Here is a 17,625-nt window from a genome sequence, read left to right on the forward strand (position 1 = left end):
ACCCCCTCCACGGCTCTGTGCAGCACCGATTACCACCCGGTACCGGTCCGGTACCGCTAACCGCTTTTTAAAAAAAAATGGATTTTAAACGGACTGGACGGAACTGGAATCACCCCGGAACGCTATAAAAAGGGCGCGCGGGGCTCTACGGTTGTTGTGCTTTTCTCCATTCGTCTTCTCCCGGTGCGCACGCAGTCCTCCTCAGCGGCGCGTGCCACCTCCGGACTATAAAAGCTGCCCGCTCCGCTCCACAGCTCCTGGGTGTGTTTTCAGCTAGCGCGCGGACCGACCGGCAGAACCGTAAGAAAAAGCAGGAGCAGGCCAGCGCGAGCCAGGAGAAGCCAGGCAGGCAGGGAGCTCGCGGGCGCCCAGCTCAGCTCAGCTAGCAGCAGCGACCGAACGGTGACTCCTCCGAACCGGAGATGGTCACGTCCGTACCACGGATCCTCCTCCTGCTGCTGCTAATGTGGCTCCAGCACTGCGGTACCGTCCACGGTAAGAGCCCGCTGCGGTTTGTCCGGTTAAACGCTCCGGTGTTCGGGGCGGTTAAGCTAGCATTAACCGAGCTGTACACCTGTGTCCGGGCTGCACCTTCATGCACTTGTTAGCCGTCTAATTAGCAAACAAACCACATTCTTCGAGCTTAGTCAGTCAGTATTTGTAAGTTTAATTAATCTCGAATGAATTCCCACTCTGGTTTAAAAAGAATAATCTCTAAAAACAAAGATTTAAACCCTTAATTTGTCTGCTCAGCACCTAAACCGCTTCGTTTTTTGCGTCAGTGTCTTGTGATTTCGCCTCAGCCATCATCACCAACCCCCTCAGCCTCTGCGACGATCCTAATCTATTTATTTATTCTTTTAAGTGAAAGCCGAGGAAAGGAGCAAACTGCGGATTAACATCTTGGATTAAAACTGGGAATAGTTTGGCGCTCCGGAGGGGAGGAGGGCCGGTGATTTAGGCCAATCAGCGGCCGCCGCAGGGGATCCGAATGAAGGCTAATTATCTGCTGAGTGTCCAGGTGCAGGTTGGACATGAACGAGCGAAACTTCTAATTTAAGCCAGAAAATCAGATAAAAACATTAATATAGACTCAGAAACCAATATAGTGTTCATACAGCTGTTAAATATTATGGTTTTAAATGGATAATCTTTTCCACAGTTGTCAGTTAACTGGAGATTTAATGGTTTTTTTAATTAAAATGTTTGAATTTTGCCTCTAAATGGGGAGTTGGCTTAATTTTTTTTATTTTAGTTGATGTAAAGATTTTTTCATATAAATATTTCTGTAATTTTATGTTGAATCTAGATTCAAATTGTTTTATTTGGAAGATATTTATATATATTTTTAAACGAGACATTAAGATTTGTATATTCTCCCTATCAAATTTTCTTTTTGTAAAAAGAAGCCAGCATTTTTTTTTAAATAATGCTGGCTTTATGTTCAAGCTTTTCTTTTTCTTGTGGGTGTATTTTTAGAAAACATATTTTCTAAAACGTGAGGAATGTTTTTGATGCCTGGGTTTACAAAGCTGATGGCTGGTACAATTTGAGCCACGGTTTGTTTGTGTTGAGTCTTTAATATCTTATAAATGATTTGATGTCTGCAGGAAATGCGTTTCTCCTCCGGTTCTGGCCTCGGTCGGCTCCAGGGGGCCTGATAAGAGCCTCGTCCCCCCAAAACGAGCTGCTATCGCTCAGATTCGGACCGTTTGACCAAAATGCTTTGCAGATTAGTGAGACGAGAGCAGAAGCAGGCTGGCCTGATTAAAATGCATGTTTTATGTTTTTTCTTCTTCTCCCCCTCCATGGTTACTGCGATGCTGAGTGAGACCCAGATCCTGGGCTGTGGGAAGCCTGGCGGGGGGCGTCAGAGTGTGGGGTTCTTAGTGGGCGGAGAGCAGCATGCTGCAGCCGTTTGTTACTGGGGAGAACTGAATCACCATGACCTCCAGTGTGACGGCATTTATGTAGAGCACAATAATGTTCTATTTTTAATTTGATGCAGATGACTGGGTGTCATTTTAGAGCTCAAATTTACCATCAATGTCTCTTTAATGATCAAAGATCCTTTGAATTCAGAGTCAAAATGGTGTAAATACTTGTTAAAGTGTCTAATTTAGCTGGTCACATTCATCCAGCCTCTTGTTTTTACAGCCTTTAGCTGTCAAATCTTTAAAACCAGGAGTGACTGCAGAGAAGGAAGCGCTGCTCCTTGCAGGTTCGTCCAACTGCTGAGGTGTTGATCAGAGGGGGAAGTGGCAGCTAGTCGATGGGTTTGTGCTGCAGCAGCTCCATGGGGGAGCAAACCTGAAGGAACAAAAGAGCAGAATCTACAGTTTGACTCTTTGTTTTTACTGCTGTACCTCTGACATGGACTTTATTAAATATATTAACAGTTTCAAGTCTTTTCAGGCTTGTAAGCAAGTAAAACATGCAAAATTTAAAGTTCTTGCAACCTGATTTTGGCTTTTCAGGTCTAAATGTGGTTAAAGATGGAAGGATTTTAAGGAGTTGAATATTTGTCAAAGTAGGAAACTTGTGGTTTTTATTAATGAAAAAAAAGAGTTGTCTTCAGGAAAGTGTCAATTTCTGCAGAAAGTCACAAATTTGAGTCTGGAAAAGTGGAAGTTTGTAATTCCACTTTTGAGGTTTGCCTTGCAGGATCTCCATTTGCTTAGTCAGCATTTAGACTCTGTGGTGAGTCACAACTTTTCCTTCAGGCAGTTGTTTGGCCAGCCTGGCTGGGCTGTAACTTTAAGGTAAATAAGTTTTAGAACCAGAAGGCGTCGACGGGGTGGGTTCATGACTTCAGATGTTTTAAAGCTACAGGATCATCAGCAGGAGGAGTTTTGATATTTTTAAGGGGAATTTTGTTTTGGTTGTGTGGTTTTCTGTTTTTGGATGTTTAATTTTTAAATATTTAAAATGGATTTTATCACATTTGTTAAATTATGGTGATAAAACTTTTACCAATTAACCCGTTTCAGCTTATCTAAAAAAATAAGTGACAATTTTGAAAGTCCAACAAGACTATTCAGCTACTAGTGGAAAAATAATCTTTTTCTAAATGACTTTACTTCCTTTCTGCTTGTTTGTCATTTTCCTGCTGTTTAAATACCAAATGCATCAAATATGTAGAACCTGAGTTGAACAACTAGCCTAGCGTCATTCATAATGTTTGAGCTTAGTTTTATTTTTTAAACCATATCTGGGTCGAGGTCCGCTCCACGCTGAGACCCGAAGCTGTTCCGGTTCCGAGCCCATCCAGGTTCTCCTGACCCACTTTCAGTTTTCCATCATGGCTGCGTTTCTCCGTCTGCTTCTTCTGGGGTGGATGTTTGATTTAAACAGGCAGGAGCGCTCCATTTCCCCACCTGGACGGCTGCAGCGTGGCGCCAGCCTCAAGGTCGGGGTTATTTTAGGAACATGTTCCGGTGTCGGCCGCAGCAAACCGGGTCACGGCGCCGACCTTCAGGCTGGAAACGCTGGTTTCATTCCTGTTGGAGCAGGAAGTGACATTAAAGTGCTTCTGTTTAAATTATTGAACCTGCAGCTGGAGCAAACGACACAAACGCTTTACCTCAGGATTAATCGTTTCTTCAGGTCAATTCAGGACGACTGGAGTTGGATCTCATTTCAAAATAAAATGCACTAAACCATAAAAGCTAAACGTTTGTTTCTTCACTGTTTTTGCTTCATGTTTGGTGAATGAATGAATATTTGTCTCGAGGTTTGATATTAATACAATCAGAACCTGTTGATGTTTAAACTCCTTCTGCAGTTATGAAGTTGGCATAAATGGAGCAAAACGATAACTGAGACCCTTTAACTCTGTAGAAACGTTTTTAAGTTTCAGGAAGTTCTAACGTTTGTCTCTGCAGGTACGAAGACTGAATGTGAAACCAACCAGTTCCAGTGTGGAAACGGCCGCTGCATCCCGTCTGTGTGGCAATGTGACGGCGATGAGGATTGTACCGACGGCAGCGACGAGAGATCCTGTGGTGAGGAGGAACGGAAAACTGATCAGACGTCTGGATCAATGGAGTTTATTAGTTTACCACATTTCAGCAACGAGGCAGTTCAACGTGAAAATAGTTGTAAAAACGGTCAAGACTTTTTCCTTCCACTCAACTTTCCACTTGAATTCAGTACTGATCAGCCAATTTCTACTTTTTTTTTTTTAACACACCAAGAACATAACATAAGTTTATTCTTATTTAGATAAATGTCACGTTATCTTGTGTGTAAATTTGCTTTGACTAGGCCTGTAGTTCTGTCTCGACTGCTCTGTGGTTTTTTTGCAACGTTTCTGTGCACATCAGTTTGAAGCGAATCAAAAACGTGTGAAAGATGCATGAAGTTCTGAAAGCTGCTGCATATTGATGTCAAACCGCTTCAATAAATCAGAGCTAATCTGATTCTGAACCAGGAAGGCGACGGTTTGAGAACCTGCAGGAAGGAAAAGCACAGCGGAGCTAAATCTGGATCCAATGTGTTCAACTATCTGGGTCATTCAATAAAACACAGCAAGGAAAGAATAAGAGGAGGGGGGATGGGGCGTTTTAATCCTTTATGAACAAGAAATTATGACATAATGCGATTTGAACTCCTAGTTTAAATGTGTTTCTAGAAAAAAAGCATTAAATATGCAGGGAAATGTGCCAATTGCATGTAGCAACATTTAGCTGGGAACATGCTGGACTTTAATGAAGATTTTCACACTTTCTGCTCCTCATCCTGCAGGAAGTGGGAAACGAATCGACCAAAATGTTGCAAAATCACCAGAATCTGAGATTTTAATGTTTAATCTTGACTCCTTTCTTTTCTCAGCCTCAGTTAAACACCAGATGGTCCAAACTAAAGATGCAGGACTAGTTTGTTGGCTGTGTAAGAACCAAACTAAACCGGATTCCACTGCAGTATTTAAATCCTTCTGATTCTGTTGCAGTTCAGAAGACGTGTGCCGATGCCGACTTCGTGTGCCGCAGCGGTCAGTGCATCCCGAAGCGCTGGCACTGCGACGGCGAGCCGGACTGCGAGGACGCATCCGACGAGAGTGTAGAAATCTGCCGTAAGTTCTCCCACAATGCAACTTGTTCAGATGCGCTTGGGTTTCAGTCGACAAAGAACTTAAACTCTGAAGCTGTGGGGGAAAGTTAATCCTGCCAGTGAAAAGGTATTAAGCCTCATTTTAATCAGAAATGATCACTTCGTGCTGAGTTTGGATCGGTCTCCTGCTGATCCAGTTCTGCTCTGTCATGTTTACTGCTGCAGCTGTTGGCTCTGAAGGTCGCGACCGGGTCGTTTTCAGGTCATGTTCAGCTATCAGAGCTGCTGCTGCGTCACGCCGACGTCTGACCAGCTGTCTGCTTCAGATCAGCAGCTGAAAGTGTCTGGCTTTAATTTTAACCCACTGACTCCTCCCCCACATTCCTGATTCCTGCAATAGTTAAACTTTGCTTCATGCTTGTTTCAATGAATTAGCTTTTTTTTTTTCTTGTTTTGCTCTGCAAGTTTAACTTGTGCATCAAATTTAAAGCAAGCTAAACTTTCTCAGAAATGATTCCTACAAGAATGTGATGCATTTACTAACAAACATTTTATAATTTCACCTGTTTATGTTCAGATCTCCTGCTTCTGGTGCAGACTTGACTCATGTTTCGCATAAACGACGTAAAAGTTTAATAAAATGAAACATTAAGCTTTGAAAACTATTGGATATGATTAAATGGGACAAATCTGCTTTTTGGGCTCATTTTGGCTCCATAGATGCCTGATTTTAATTGGTTCATGTAAAGAAGTATTGTTAAAACTTTGTTTTGACCTGACTTGGTTCTGTTTCCTCATCTAGTTATCTGTAACGATGCTTGATATTTTCTGAACCTACATAGAAAAAGAACCACAGACGACTTATGTGAGGTTTTTTTTTTACTAAGCTTTCATGAAAACTGCGTTCTGATAACTTCCAGCTCGTCTTATTTTCAGAGAAGAGAGGGATGAATAAGAGACAGAAGGGAAGCTTTGTCTTCAGGTTCTACACACATAAGGTCATCTCATCTTTTCGGTTGGCAGCGATTTCTCTCCAGGGCTGATATCTGTGTGAGAGTCTGAAGTTTAACAGACAGCGAGAGGAAAACACTTCTAAATGAAAATCACAATCATCTATAATTATTCCCCAAACATTTTCATTCTTGATGCTGCATAATGTCAGGAAAGTAGATGCAATATTTTAGCATTTCTGTAGTTCTGTGACGCTTCACATGTAATTTCAGACCAAATATTGATTCTTGCAGTTTGTCATGTTCCTGTAACGTCGTCTTGTGTTGCTGCTGCGTTTCTTTGTGGTCTGGTTCTGGTCGCTGACCTCAGCGTGTCGTTTCTGTCTGCAGACATGAGGACGTGTCGTGTTAACGAGTTCAGCTGCGGCCCGGGAACCACGCTTTGCATCCCCATCTTCTGGAAATGTGACGGAGAGAAGGACTGCGACAAAGGAGAGGATGAAGTCAACTGTGGTGGGTGGAAGCTGCTTTCCTCCGTGTTTTCTCAACGCCTCGGTAATTATTTGACCTTTGAATCCGTCGTTTCCCTGTTGAGCTGCAATCGGCAGCAATGTGTCGACTTTTAGATGATTTATGATCCTGAAGGTGAGGCATTGAGAGCAGTTCAGTGTTTTCTCCTGGGATTGATGAACAAAATGTCTGAAGTATGTTCAATCAATAGTTCATATTGATTTAGACACTCATTCCATGCAACTCCAGCTGTATTTATTTTAATGTTGGCTCCAGTGGCCTTTAGCAGGTGAGGGACGGGAAATCAAACTGAGCGAAGGAAAGACATGAGGTAAAGGTCATCGATCAGGACGGAGCAAAGCTTCACATGTCGCCAAGTCTGAGGAAAAACTTTGCTAGATTTTTTTTTTTTTTTTGGTCATTGGAGCTGGGGTGTCAAACATCTTTGGTTTGGGACAAATGTAGATCCTAAATGTTTTAAAGGGCCGGTTGTGCCAGAATGTGTTAAAATGCCAATTGCATATTACTGAACACTCCTGGATTTTGATACCCCCTCCCATCAAGTAAAGGCCAAGACGGCTATTTAGTACAGTTGGAGAAATCTACAATAAACTGTACTGGTTAAAAATTTTGTATTTGATTTTGTTAATTTCCACAATAATTCTCCAAGTGCAGGGATTGGTTGCTATGATTTGGCAGTAAAAGGATAAAAACGGCATTGAATTGAAGACATAATATTTAACCAACTTGGTATCAAGTCTAGAAGCTTTTCTTTCCATAAGCAAACGCCAGTTTTTAATTTGAGTCTTGGACGCTCTTGCATACGTCTTGTAAAATAAACAATTCTACATCGTATAACTGACACAAACGGCGGCCATTTTGAAATACACATTTGGTCTCTTAAGCTGTAACTTTGTGGGGTTGATTTTTCCAGTTTCTTACTTCAGAGGTCGTTCCAGTTGACTTTTGACTATGAAGTCTGAATTTCATTTTGGCTTCTCTTGATGAAGACGGATGCTTTTTTTTCCTCTGCTTCCTCCCTGCCCTGCTTGCTCTGTTTTTGTCTTTTCTATATTTTTGGAGCTTTTCTTTGCACATCCAAATCTACAAATTATGGATCTGGTCAACCGATCTCTCAATGCAATTGATTACATTTTTGACAAAGTCTGGGCACAGGAGCCCTCTTGTCCTGCTGTCAGGACAAGAGGGCTCCTGGATTTATTCACAACAGGATTTCTGCTGTTTGGAGCTTGTAGATTCCTGGATTATCGACAGACTTGGCCGAACTAGTAAACACTGAGACTGCTGGTGTGGACAGAGATGAGGACTCTAAAACTCACTAACGAGTTGGAATCGATCTTGGAGAAGTTGCTAGTTCTGGTTCAGTGGAACGACCAAACTAATTTGGATGATTGGGAACCGAGATGCATCGGAGACTTTAGGGAAGATTGACATTTATAATCTAAGACATTCTGTTTCTGAATTGGCTTCCCCCATGTGGCCTTGGAAGGATGGCAGATCTCTAATCTCTGAAGATATGAAAACACGACGCTCCTTCCCTCCTGTTATACATGGAGCTGAGTGCTCACAAGGACATTGTTCCTCGATAACAACACCTCTATTGGACTATGCTGAGGGCCACAGCCACCTGGTTTCATGGCCCTTTGATGTCACCACCTTCTCTCATGTCTTTGTTTTGTCTGAATGTTGCCTTTTGCCCTAATGAGTCCTTTAATCTTTTTTAGTTTTAGGTGGAGTACTCCCTATATAACCCAGAAAAGGATTATTTTTAATTTATTAATGGAAACTTGAGTATCAGCCTGATCAGCTGGTATTGATTATGGGAAGCTGAGCTGCAGAAACCTGATTGGCTCAGTTCAACTGCAGTTTCTGCCTCGGTGGATGTGGATCAGAGTTCCTGCAGTTGGAATCAGAACCTGATAAACCCTCTGACTCCTCCAGGTAACGTCACCTGCGCTCTGAACGAGTTCACCTGCGCCAGCGGCCGCTGCGTCTCCAGGAACTTTGTGTGCAATGGCGAGGACGACTGTGGCGACGGCTCGGACGAGGTGGACTGCGCGCCGTCGTCCTGCGCTCCCAACGAGTTCCAGTGTGGGAACGCGTCCTGCATCCCGGCCAACTGGGTGTGTGACGACGACGTCGACTGTCAGGTGAGAGGAAACTAAGGAGAATCATCAGGTCTGAGGACTGAACGGCTGTTTTCTACTGGTGATTTTTAGGGATTTACAGGTCAGAATTAAAATATTTAAATTCTCCAAGAAATTGTTTCTGATAGGAAAAGAGATGGTGGTGTCTGAAATATAAAATTATTTAAAACGAATAATTTCTTAACATTTAATTTAAAAATTGCATGTGGAAAATTTCTATCCTTTGTTAATCAAACTAGAGGGATGAGAAGCTGCAAAGTCTCATATTTTTAAAGTTTTATATCGGATTTCCAATTTTAATTACATTTTTCCTTTAGCAAAATTAAATGACAAATGTATAAAATAGTTGTTTCAATAATTACGAGTTCAGATGTAAACAAGCTGGTATTTCTTAGACTGACGTCACTCTGGACACCTGAAGAGTGCATTGGTGTGAAAAACCAGATTGGTCTAATCTGCATGCAAACAATTTGAAAAACCTAAATTTTTACAGTGCAAAAACATTTAATGCAAACCAAATGTCATGTTGTAGAAAAACAAAATTCAATCCAGAAAACTGCACATTATGATGAATAAAATGTGCAACTGCAACCTTCATTAATCCTCATCTATACATTTAGTCATAATTAGGGGCTCTAGAAAAACCAAAAGGTTCAGATTGTAGCTGAAATATTAGCATTTAAGTAAAATATCCTGATTTGTTTCTGCAGGACCAGTCAGATGAAGCTCCGGCTCGGTGCGGCCGCCACCCGACGCCGCCCGCCAAGTGTTTGCCCAGCGAGATGCAGTGCAGCTCTGGAGAATGCATCCACAAGAAGTGGAGATGTGACGGCGACCCCGACTGCAAGGACGGCAGCGACGAGGCAAACTGTCGTACGTTACGATGCCCAAACCATTTCCAGCTTCCGTTTCACCGATTTTCCTTTAGCAGGAAGTAAAGTTGTAGTTTTTGTTTGCAGCTGCACGGAGTTGTGACCCGGATAAGTTTAAATGTGACGATGGCAGCTGCATCCAGGGAAGCAGACAGTGTAACGGCTACAGAGACTGTGACGACGGATCAGATGAAATGAACTGCAGGAACCGTGAGACTTAAAACCAAACGTCCTCCTGCATTGAAACTCTTCATGTTGGATTAGTGATCATCTGGACTAACTTCCTGTTTCTCAGTGACTCAGTGCAACGGGCCAGAGAAGTTCAAGTGTCGCAGCGGAGAATGTATCGAAATGAGCAAAGTGTGCAACAAGATCAGAGACTGTCCAGACTGGAGCGACGAGCCGATCAACGAGTGCAGTGAGTTTTAGATGAGACTAAATTATGCAACTTGATGAATCAACATCTGGAGCTTCTATGGTTTTAATGATCCTGAAAGGATGAGATGAATTTTAAAGTCTGTTTTTCTTTACTAACCTGCATTATAATGTTTGATCCTCCTTTTAAATGTCAGCTTTGTTGCATTTTATATTTTGGTAGCTGTTACCAAAATATCAATGCTTTATTCATCAAACAAGACTTGGAATCAATTTTACTTCCTGATTAACACCTTGAAATTGGGTCTCTGTCTCTTTAAAAACTTTCTGCTCTTCCTGAAACTCAGACTTCAGGAAGTCGTCACAGCATGGCTTCTCTATTAACCCTTTAATGCAGGGGTGCTCAAGTCCAGTCCTCAAGAGCTACCGTCATGCAACTTTCAGATGCTTCCCTGCTCCAACACACCTGGATCAAATGAGAGGCTCGTTACCAGGCCTGTTTAGAGCTGATCCCGGTCTGTTGGAGTAAGGATATTTCTAAAAGTTGCAGGATGGTAGCTCTCGAGGACCGGACTTGAGCACCCCTGCTTTGTTTTTACCAGCATTTCAGCAAGTAGCTCCTATGAGCTCAGCTGTTTGCCAAATGCTGCTGGCTAGTCTGAAGGAGTTGTAAACTTGCAAAAGCAAATCTGTGTAAAGCACAAATTGTTTTTTTTTTTTTTTACATTTTTGTAGAAGACTCCTGTGTTGCTCCTACATTAACTGTGGCTTTTCTTGTTTCAGACGTGAACGAGTGTCTCCTGAACAACGGCGGCTGCTCCCACATCTGCAAAGACATGGTGATCGGCTTCGAATGCGACTGCACACCTGGACTGCAGCTCATCGACCACAAGACCTGCGGAGGTACGAGCTGCTGTCACCCGACGGGTTCAAGGAAGGGATTCAGTTTAGACTGATTTAGTTTCAACTACAATCCTGATCCATAGAGGCGTGTCCGACGCTGCAGGATTTCACTTCATGTTTATTCTGTGATGAACCTTTGGTACATCCTCTGATCCCTCCTGCCATAAACTCAATCAGTCACTCGGTGTTTCATTTCCTACCTTTTGCAACCAGTAGTGAACTGAATGCTGGAATATTTAACTGGCTAAAAAACTGAAATTAGAGATTTCAATGTCTTGTTTCTTAATTTTATATAGTAACTTGAGATTTTAAGATGGTGGTTGTGCAGCTTTCCATTTCTAAACGATTCCTGTTCTCTTGATGCAGACATCAATGAGTGCATGAATCCTGGTATCTGCAGTCAGATCTGCATCAACCTGAAGGGCGGCTATAAGTGTGAATGTCATAACGGCTACCAGATGGATCCGGCTACCAGCGTCTGCAAGGCTGTTGGTGAGCATCTGGTGAACTTTTAGTTTTGGACATTTTCTCCTTTCCTGGTTTTTACAAACTTCTTTTCCTCCGGCTTCAGGTAAGGAGCCGTGCCTGATCTTCACCAACCGCCGTGATATTCGCCGTCTGGGTCTGGAGAGGAAGGAGTACACACAGATTGTAGAGCAGCAGAGAAACGCAGCAGCTCTGGATGCAGATTTCAACCAGCAGACCATCTTCTGGGCCGACCTGGGACAGAGGGCCATTTACAGGTTGGGGTTTATTTTCCATTATTAGAGCTATTGAACACAAGCATGATTGACAGCAGTAAGACCCTCCCTTGTTTGAGTGCATTTCTACTGTTGGCACTGGGAGAGCTTTATTTTTTTTGTCTTGACATGATGATCTATATTTATAAATGATAAATTCTTACCATGAAAAGATCAGATGCATTTTCCATGAAGGCAAAAGAAAACATGGCTTTAGTTCACTTCAGGCTGCAGTGTGAACGAAGCCCAGAAGTCATTTCTTCAAAATGAAATGAGGCTATCTGCTGACTGACTTTTGGATTATTTACTGTAATTTTGCATCTTGAAAATCACTTTTTGTTCATCTTGAGCCATTTAAAGGTGACAAACTGATCCGTTTTTTATTTCCAGCACCGTCCTGGACAGGCGAGGCGACGTCGGCGTCCATAAGAAGGTGATCGATAACGTCCAGACTCCTCTGGGCATCGCTGTGGACTGGATCTATAACAACCTGTACTGGTCCGATCTGGGAGCCAAAACCATTTCTGTGGCGAACTTTAACGGAACCAAACGGAAAGTTCTGTTCAACACGGGCCTGAGGGAACCCGCCTCCATCGCTGTGGATCCTTTATCTGGGTGGGTGGAAACGTTTTGGGTTTTTAACTGACTGCTGGTCTGGTCAGCTGACTGGACACTTTCTGTACTGGTCTCAGGTTTCTGTACTGGTCTGACTGGGGAGAGCCAGCTAAGATCGAGAAGTCTGGAATGAACGGAGCGGACCGGCAGGTTCTGGTGGCCACTGACATCCAGTGGCCCAACGGGATCACACTGGGTAGGAAGGGAGGCAAAACGTCTCCAACATGAGAACCTGCAGCTGAAATGAGAATCTATTGATTGGTGAGATAATTGATAACTTCTCTTTCTTCAGATCTGATCAAAGGTCGGCTCTACTGGGTCGACTCCAAGCTGCACATGCTCAGTAGCGTCGACCTGAACGGAGACAACAGGAACAAAGTGCTGCAGTCTGCAGATTATCTGGTTCATCCATTCGCCGTCACCGTGTTCGAGGTTCGTTTCACCTTCAGGTTAAATTCATCAACATGTAAAACGTAAAACTGTTTCCATTTTTAAAAATTCAACCCGTTTAACTTTAAAAGTGTAATTATGTAAGTTTGGCTTAAATTCATTACTAATTTATTAATTGAATCGTTAACTGGAAACGCTAAAACAAATTCCTGAAACTGTAAATTCAGAGCAGTGATTAAGTCAAAACTTTACAATATAGATTCATTTTGAATGAGTTATAAAAACATCTTTCTGTTTCACCAAAAACTCAAGCTTTTTAGCTTCTAAAATGAAGCTAAAGTGATTTAACTTTTCTATAGTAAATTAGATTTATTACAGAACTGCTGCATTTTAATCAGTTGATTTATTTGAAATGCTCTATACAAAGTGCTTTACATCATAAAAATACAAAGTTTTAGGCAGTAAAATGTTTGTTTGCACAATTTCTAAAATTGTATACATAAAGTGGTCAAATAAAAATCAGACTTATTTTTCCATTGATTAGTCGTCAGAGTAACGATTTACTGAAATGATAGTCGGTTGCAGCTCCATATATAAAAGTCGGCCATGTTGGTTCTGTTGCCAGGATCGGGTTTTCTGGACCGACGGTGAAAACAAGGCCATCTACGGCGCCAACAAGTTCTCTGGTTCTGATGTCGTCACGCTGGCCAGCAACCTGAACGACCCTCAGGACGTCATCGTCTACCATGAGCTGATCCAGCTGGCCGGTAAGAGGTCAAAGGTCACCCAGGTTAAACCAGACTGGTGTTGAAAAGGTTCTAAGTTTTAATTTTCCTCTTTAGGAACCAACTGGTGCACAGAGAGAAGTGAGAACGGCGGCTGCAGCTTCTTGTGTCTTCCTGCTCCACAGATCAACAAACACTCCCCCAAGTACAGCTGTGTGTGTCCTGCAGGCCAGGAGCTGGCAGCAGACGGCCAGCGCTGCAGACCTGGTGAGTCCTGACCCGACATGCAGGAGGGGATCGGTCTGCTGCAGGATTCACCTCTAAACATCCTCCTCTTTTTACCGTTATAAATGTAGAAAGTGTCGCTCGCCTGGTTTTAAGGCTTCCAGAGGAGTGAAGGGAACCTTTGCGTCTTGAATCTTAAGTTGTGGGTAAACGTCTGCAGCTGCTCCAGGCGTGAAGGCAGAGCAGCTCTGGCCTTTCCCTCCTGCTGGACGACCGGTTGCTTAGAGACTCTTTGTCTCCCTGCAGCTTCGCTCCTGATCCTTTTCACACCAAACGGAAACCTGACAGCTGAATCTGCAGCACTAATTGGACTCAGATCGCTGGACCGTCTTCATGGCGGCGCTACCAGCAAACTGCAGTTTCTCTATTTCACAGAGAATCTGAGGAGGATTAGAAGGTTTAACTGATAACAGCTGAGAAATGAAGCATCCAGAGGTTGTTGGTGAAAGACGACCTTTAAATGGTCATTTTGACTCCATTTAAAGGAGTTTTTAAGACCTTTTACTAAAAAACGGAGCAAGGGGAATCCAGATTTTTCAAAAATTGAATCTTAAACCAAAATCTGATTTGGCTATAAAATCGTCACCCAGCTCTACTGCATCCTTTTCTTTTTGCCCTCTTCTGTCCATCTTTCCTTCTAGTTTCTAGTTGTTCCGCATTTTGTTGAAATTTTTACCATAAACCTTTTCAACTTTACCTCTTTATATTTTAAAGCTTATTTAAATCTCATCTGCAGGTTTACAATAGACTGAAGAACCCTGGATTTTAATTTTCTTATTGATCCTGTTTGCAGTGAAAATTTGGCGCCTGTCCCTTTAAGGCTGCAGACTAATTGGGCCGGTTCTGCCCGTCCAGCCCATTTCCCAGCTGCCTCATCTGGGCCGACCAGGACCCACTTTGGGCTCCACTGTTGTAGATGTTTTTGTTTTTCACAGTTTACAATGAGAAACAAACTTGAAATCCCAGAATGCTTTGCTGTGTGGGCAGGTTTTATGAAGAAAACCTTTTATTTTCTCCACTTTACAGATCAGACAAACTTGAAGCTTCTCAGAAATTTCAGCAGCTTCTTGATATTTGATGATTCACAGGAATATAATAATTACTGATGGTTTTCAGAGAACAAGATGTTTAGTTAAATGTAGCTAAACTGACCAAACCCTGAAATTTGTTTTGGTATGTCAGAAATAGTGTTTTGGTCGTTTACCCAGAATGCTCTGCTCTGTAGTCCACTTCCTGCTTTAGAGCGATCTGTGGTCCATTCAAACTGCACCAGCATTCACTTCAACCGAAAGCAGACGGAGGTGGACCAGAGTTCACTCCTCACCAGAACCGGACCAGACGTCCCAGTTGGACTCATTCAGTTCAGGAGGTTTAAACCACAGCGACTGTTTTCCAGCCTCCTGCTTTCGTTCATCAGATAAACCAGTTTACTCTCCAGAGATCTGATCCACATTCAGAGAAAACTCAGAAATGGGACGACCTTGAATGCTGAAGGTTTGTTGTTCCTCTCCTAGTGACAGACTTTTCCTCAGAGAATGAAAGTGAAGCTCTAACGCAGCCTGAAGGTAAAACCTAAAGCATGCTGGGATTTCCTCAGATCTAAAATCATCCAGTAAATTAATCTTCTCTTCTGCTGCTTTGGTCTTGATCTGATCGGAGCTGAAACAAACCTATAATTATTCAGATCTTCTAATCCTGCTGAGGTTGATGAATGAATCATTTCAACCTGGAAACTCTTCAAACTGAATTTCCCTGCATCATATATTTTTACTTGAGTAATTTTAATCAGAAACCTGAGGAAACCTTGTGACTTGTTGCTAAATGAGGACAATGTGACTCAGTAATGGCTTCTCTGCTGCTGAAGAGTTTAAATAATGAAATCTGCCTCTGAACTGATCTAGAACAGCAGTGCCATCTAGTGGAAGGAAATGGGAAGTGCACATGTAGTTTTTGGCTCAAAACTTATTTATGTTCTGTGAAAATGGATCTGGACTCAAACTGTAGTTTATAAACCTCAGAACCTGCTGGAAGTTTTTACTTTTGCTATTTGAACCATTTTTTCATAATTCTACTTTTATAAAAGTTGATGCAGTTTCTTGTTTTGAATGTGAGCTTTAGATTTACACCAGTATCTGTCTTGTAAGGCTCTGAATGGAGATTTTAATAATTTTTTATTGCAATAAAATGCCACCAAATAATTAGACTTAAAGTTTCTATAAGTCTTAAATGTTGGGTCCTCAGTGGTCCCAGATGTTAAAGCAGGTCTTCATTCTCGGCTCTCCAAATAAAAAACAACTCGCTGATTTTTAGCTTCAGGAAAATGAGCCTTTAAAAAACCACTTCTGCTTTTCAAAGCTATACAATGTGTATAGCTTTGTGAGCATCTGTTTGGGTTTTATTTGGTATTTAGTGACAAATGACTCATTTTGAACTGACAGACTTGAATCTTCTCTATAAATGAGTTTTGTATAGGCCATAAACTTGTTCAACGTGCATGAAAGTTGTCATTTTTTCTCTCGTCTCTTCCAGAAGCCAATGTGAGCACGTCTATCCAGGTGGACTCCACAGCCAGAGGCTCTGCTGCTGCCTGGGCCGTCCTACCCGTCTGTAAGTACAGCTGCCTCCTCCTCTGAGGTCAAAGGTCAGAGCTGTTTCCCACCAGCCTGTGTCTCTGCTGCAGTGCTGCTGGCCATGGCCGGAGCCGGCGCCTACCTGATGTGGAGGAACTGGCAGCTGAAGAACCAGAAGAGCATGAACTTCGACAACCCAGTCTACCTGAAAACCACAGAAGAAGACCTCAACATCGACATCACGCGCCACGGCGCCAACGTGGGCCACACCTACCCAGCGGTGAGTCGACCAACCAGGAGACGCCTCTAGGTTCAATAGATAATTTCCTCCTGCAGGTCTGTTTTACTTGATTAGAACTTTTCTAGCTTCAGACCCTCTTGTGTGAATCTTTAAGATAAAGTCATTCTCTATCCAAATAAGCCTGTTTTCTTATTTTACACAAATCATCAGCTTTGTTTTGTTTTTATACTAATGTTTTCTTGAAAATTTCTTACCTGATGCAATAAAATTTGAACTTAACCTTTTTTTAGTAAAACTAAATTTTTAAATCTATAAAATGTAAAAGTAAATATTTTGACATGTGTTAAATTGCTGTCATTTCTTCTTGCAAAGTGTTAAAATCTTTTTCCTCTTTTCCAGATTTCAATCGTGAGCACAGACGATGATTTATCCTGATCAGGATTTAGTTTTTGTCCTCCTCCTCCATGTTTCCATGCCAACGGTTCACCGTAACAGTTCAACCACAAGCCTTCAGAAGTGCATTAAGTCCTGATCTGTGGTGAAGAGGAAATGTTATTTATCATGTGAAAACTTCCAGGAGTTTTTCCACCTTCACTCCAAAGTGTTGAGGATTTTCCTTTTCCTCGTCTCTGTCCGGCTGTCCAGAGATCAGTTTCCTCTCTGAGGGTCTTTCTGTGTCCAGCCTGGACTGAAGAACTGAGTCTTCATCAAACCGTTTCCTGGTTCTGATTTAAACCGGGTCAAAGTTCTCAGGTCTTAACAGGAACCAAGTCTGGAGACTAAAAGACGAATATTTAATTATGAAATGGGATGTTAATATTTCTGATCATGCTTTGTGGCTAATATTAGGGTTTCTTCTGTTTACCGCATTATTATTGCTGCTGCTGAGGTCGCCATGGTTACAGTGTAAATATATTTCCTCCCTCAGATGTGACTGTAAATCAGGACTCTGTTAAATGCACTTTGATCATGTTCTCTGTAAATAAGATTGTATAAAGTGACTTGAATCCGTTTCTTTTGCTCTGGCCGGTTTCCTCACCAGAGTTCAGATTTATTTAAGGACCAGAGGAGGAAAAACATGAATTTGGTAAAAATGACTATTTTGTATGTTTGTGCTGTTGCTGTGAACTTTTTATAGCCTTGTACAGTGAAGGAGGATGAAATGATCTGTAACTGAAGGAACTGATTACAAAGACATTTTGAAATAAAACAATCAGTGTTAAATCTTT

The 17,625-nt window shown here is 42.2% G+C and overlaps 1 protein-coding gene across 1 annotated transcript; it reads left to right on the plus strand.

The window, feature by feature from the left end:
- On the plus strand, window positions 1–17,625 carry vldlr (very low density lipoprotein receptor). Its single transcript, XM_081613508.1, has 19 exons — window positions 1–495; window positions 3,885–4,004; window positions 4,952–5,074; window positions 6,393–6,515; window positions 8,475–8,683; window positions 9,391–9,553; window positions 9,640–9,762; window positions 9,848–9,970; window positions 10,711–10,830; window positions 11,197–11,322; window positions 11,402–11,573; window positions 11,961–12,185; window positions 12,263–12,381; window positions 12,478–12,617; window positions 13,201–13,342; window positions 13,418–13,567; window positions 16,115–16,192; window positions 16,266–16,435; window positions 16,796–17,625. Exons 1-19 carry the CDS (start codon window positions 423–425, stop codon window positions 16,829–16,831), a joined length of 2,535 nt encoding a protein of 844 aa, XP_081469634.1. The 5' UTR covers window positions 1–422; the 3' UTR covers window positions 16,832–17,625.

This window comes from Poecilia reticulata, chromosome 12 (genome assembly GCF_904066995.2).
Source record: "Poecilia reticulata chromosome 12, P_reticulata-male-v2, whole genome shotgun sequence".
In the NCBI taxonomy this organism is placed as follows: domain Eukaryota; kingdom Metazoa; phylum Chordata; class Actinopteri; order Cyprinodontiformes; family Poeciliidae; genus Poecilia; species Poecilia reticulata.

Coding starts and splice junctions, on each gene's coding strand:
- vldlr (XM_081613508.1), top strand. CDS start 423: ATGGTCACGTCCGTACCACGGATCCTCCTCCTGCTGCTGCTAATGTGG. Junction 11,323..11,401: donor CAGCGTCTGCAAGGCTGTTG/GTGAGCATCTGG, acceptor CTCCGGCTTCAG/GTAAGGAGCCGTGCCTGATC. Junction 13,568..16,114: donor CGGCCAGCGCTGCAGACCTG/GTGAGTCCTGAC, acceptor CGTCTCTTCCAG/AAGCCAATGTGAGCACGTCT.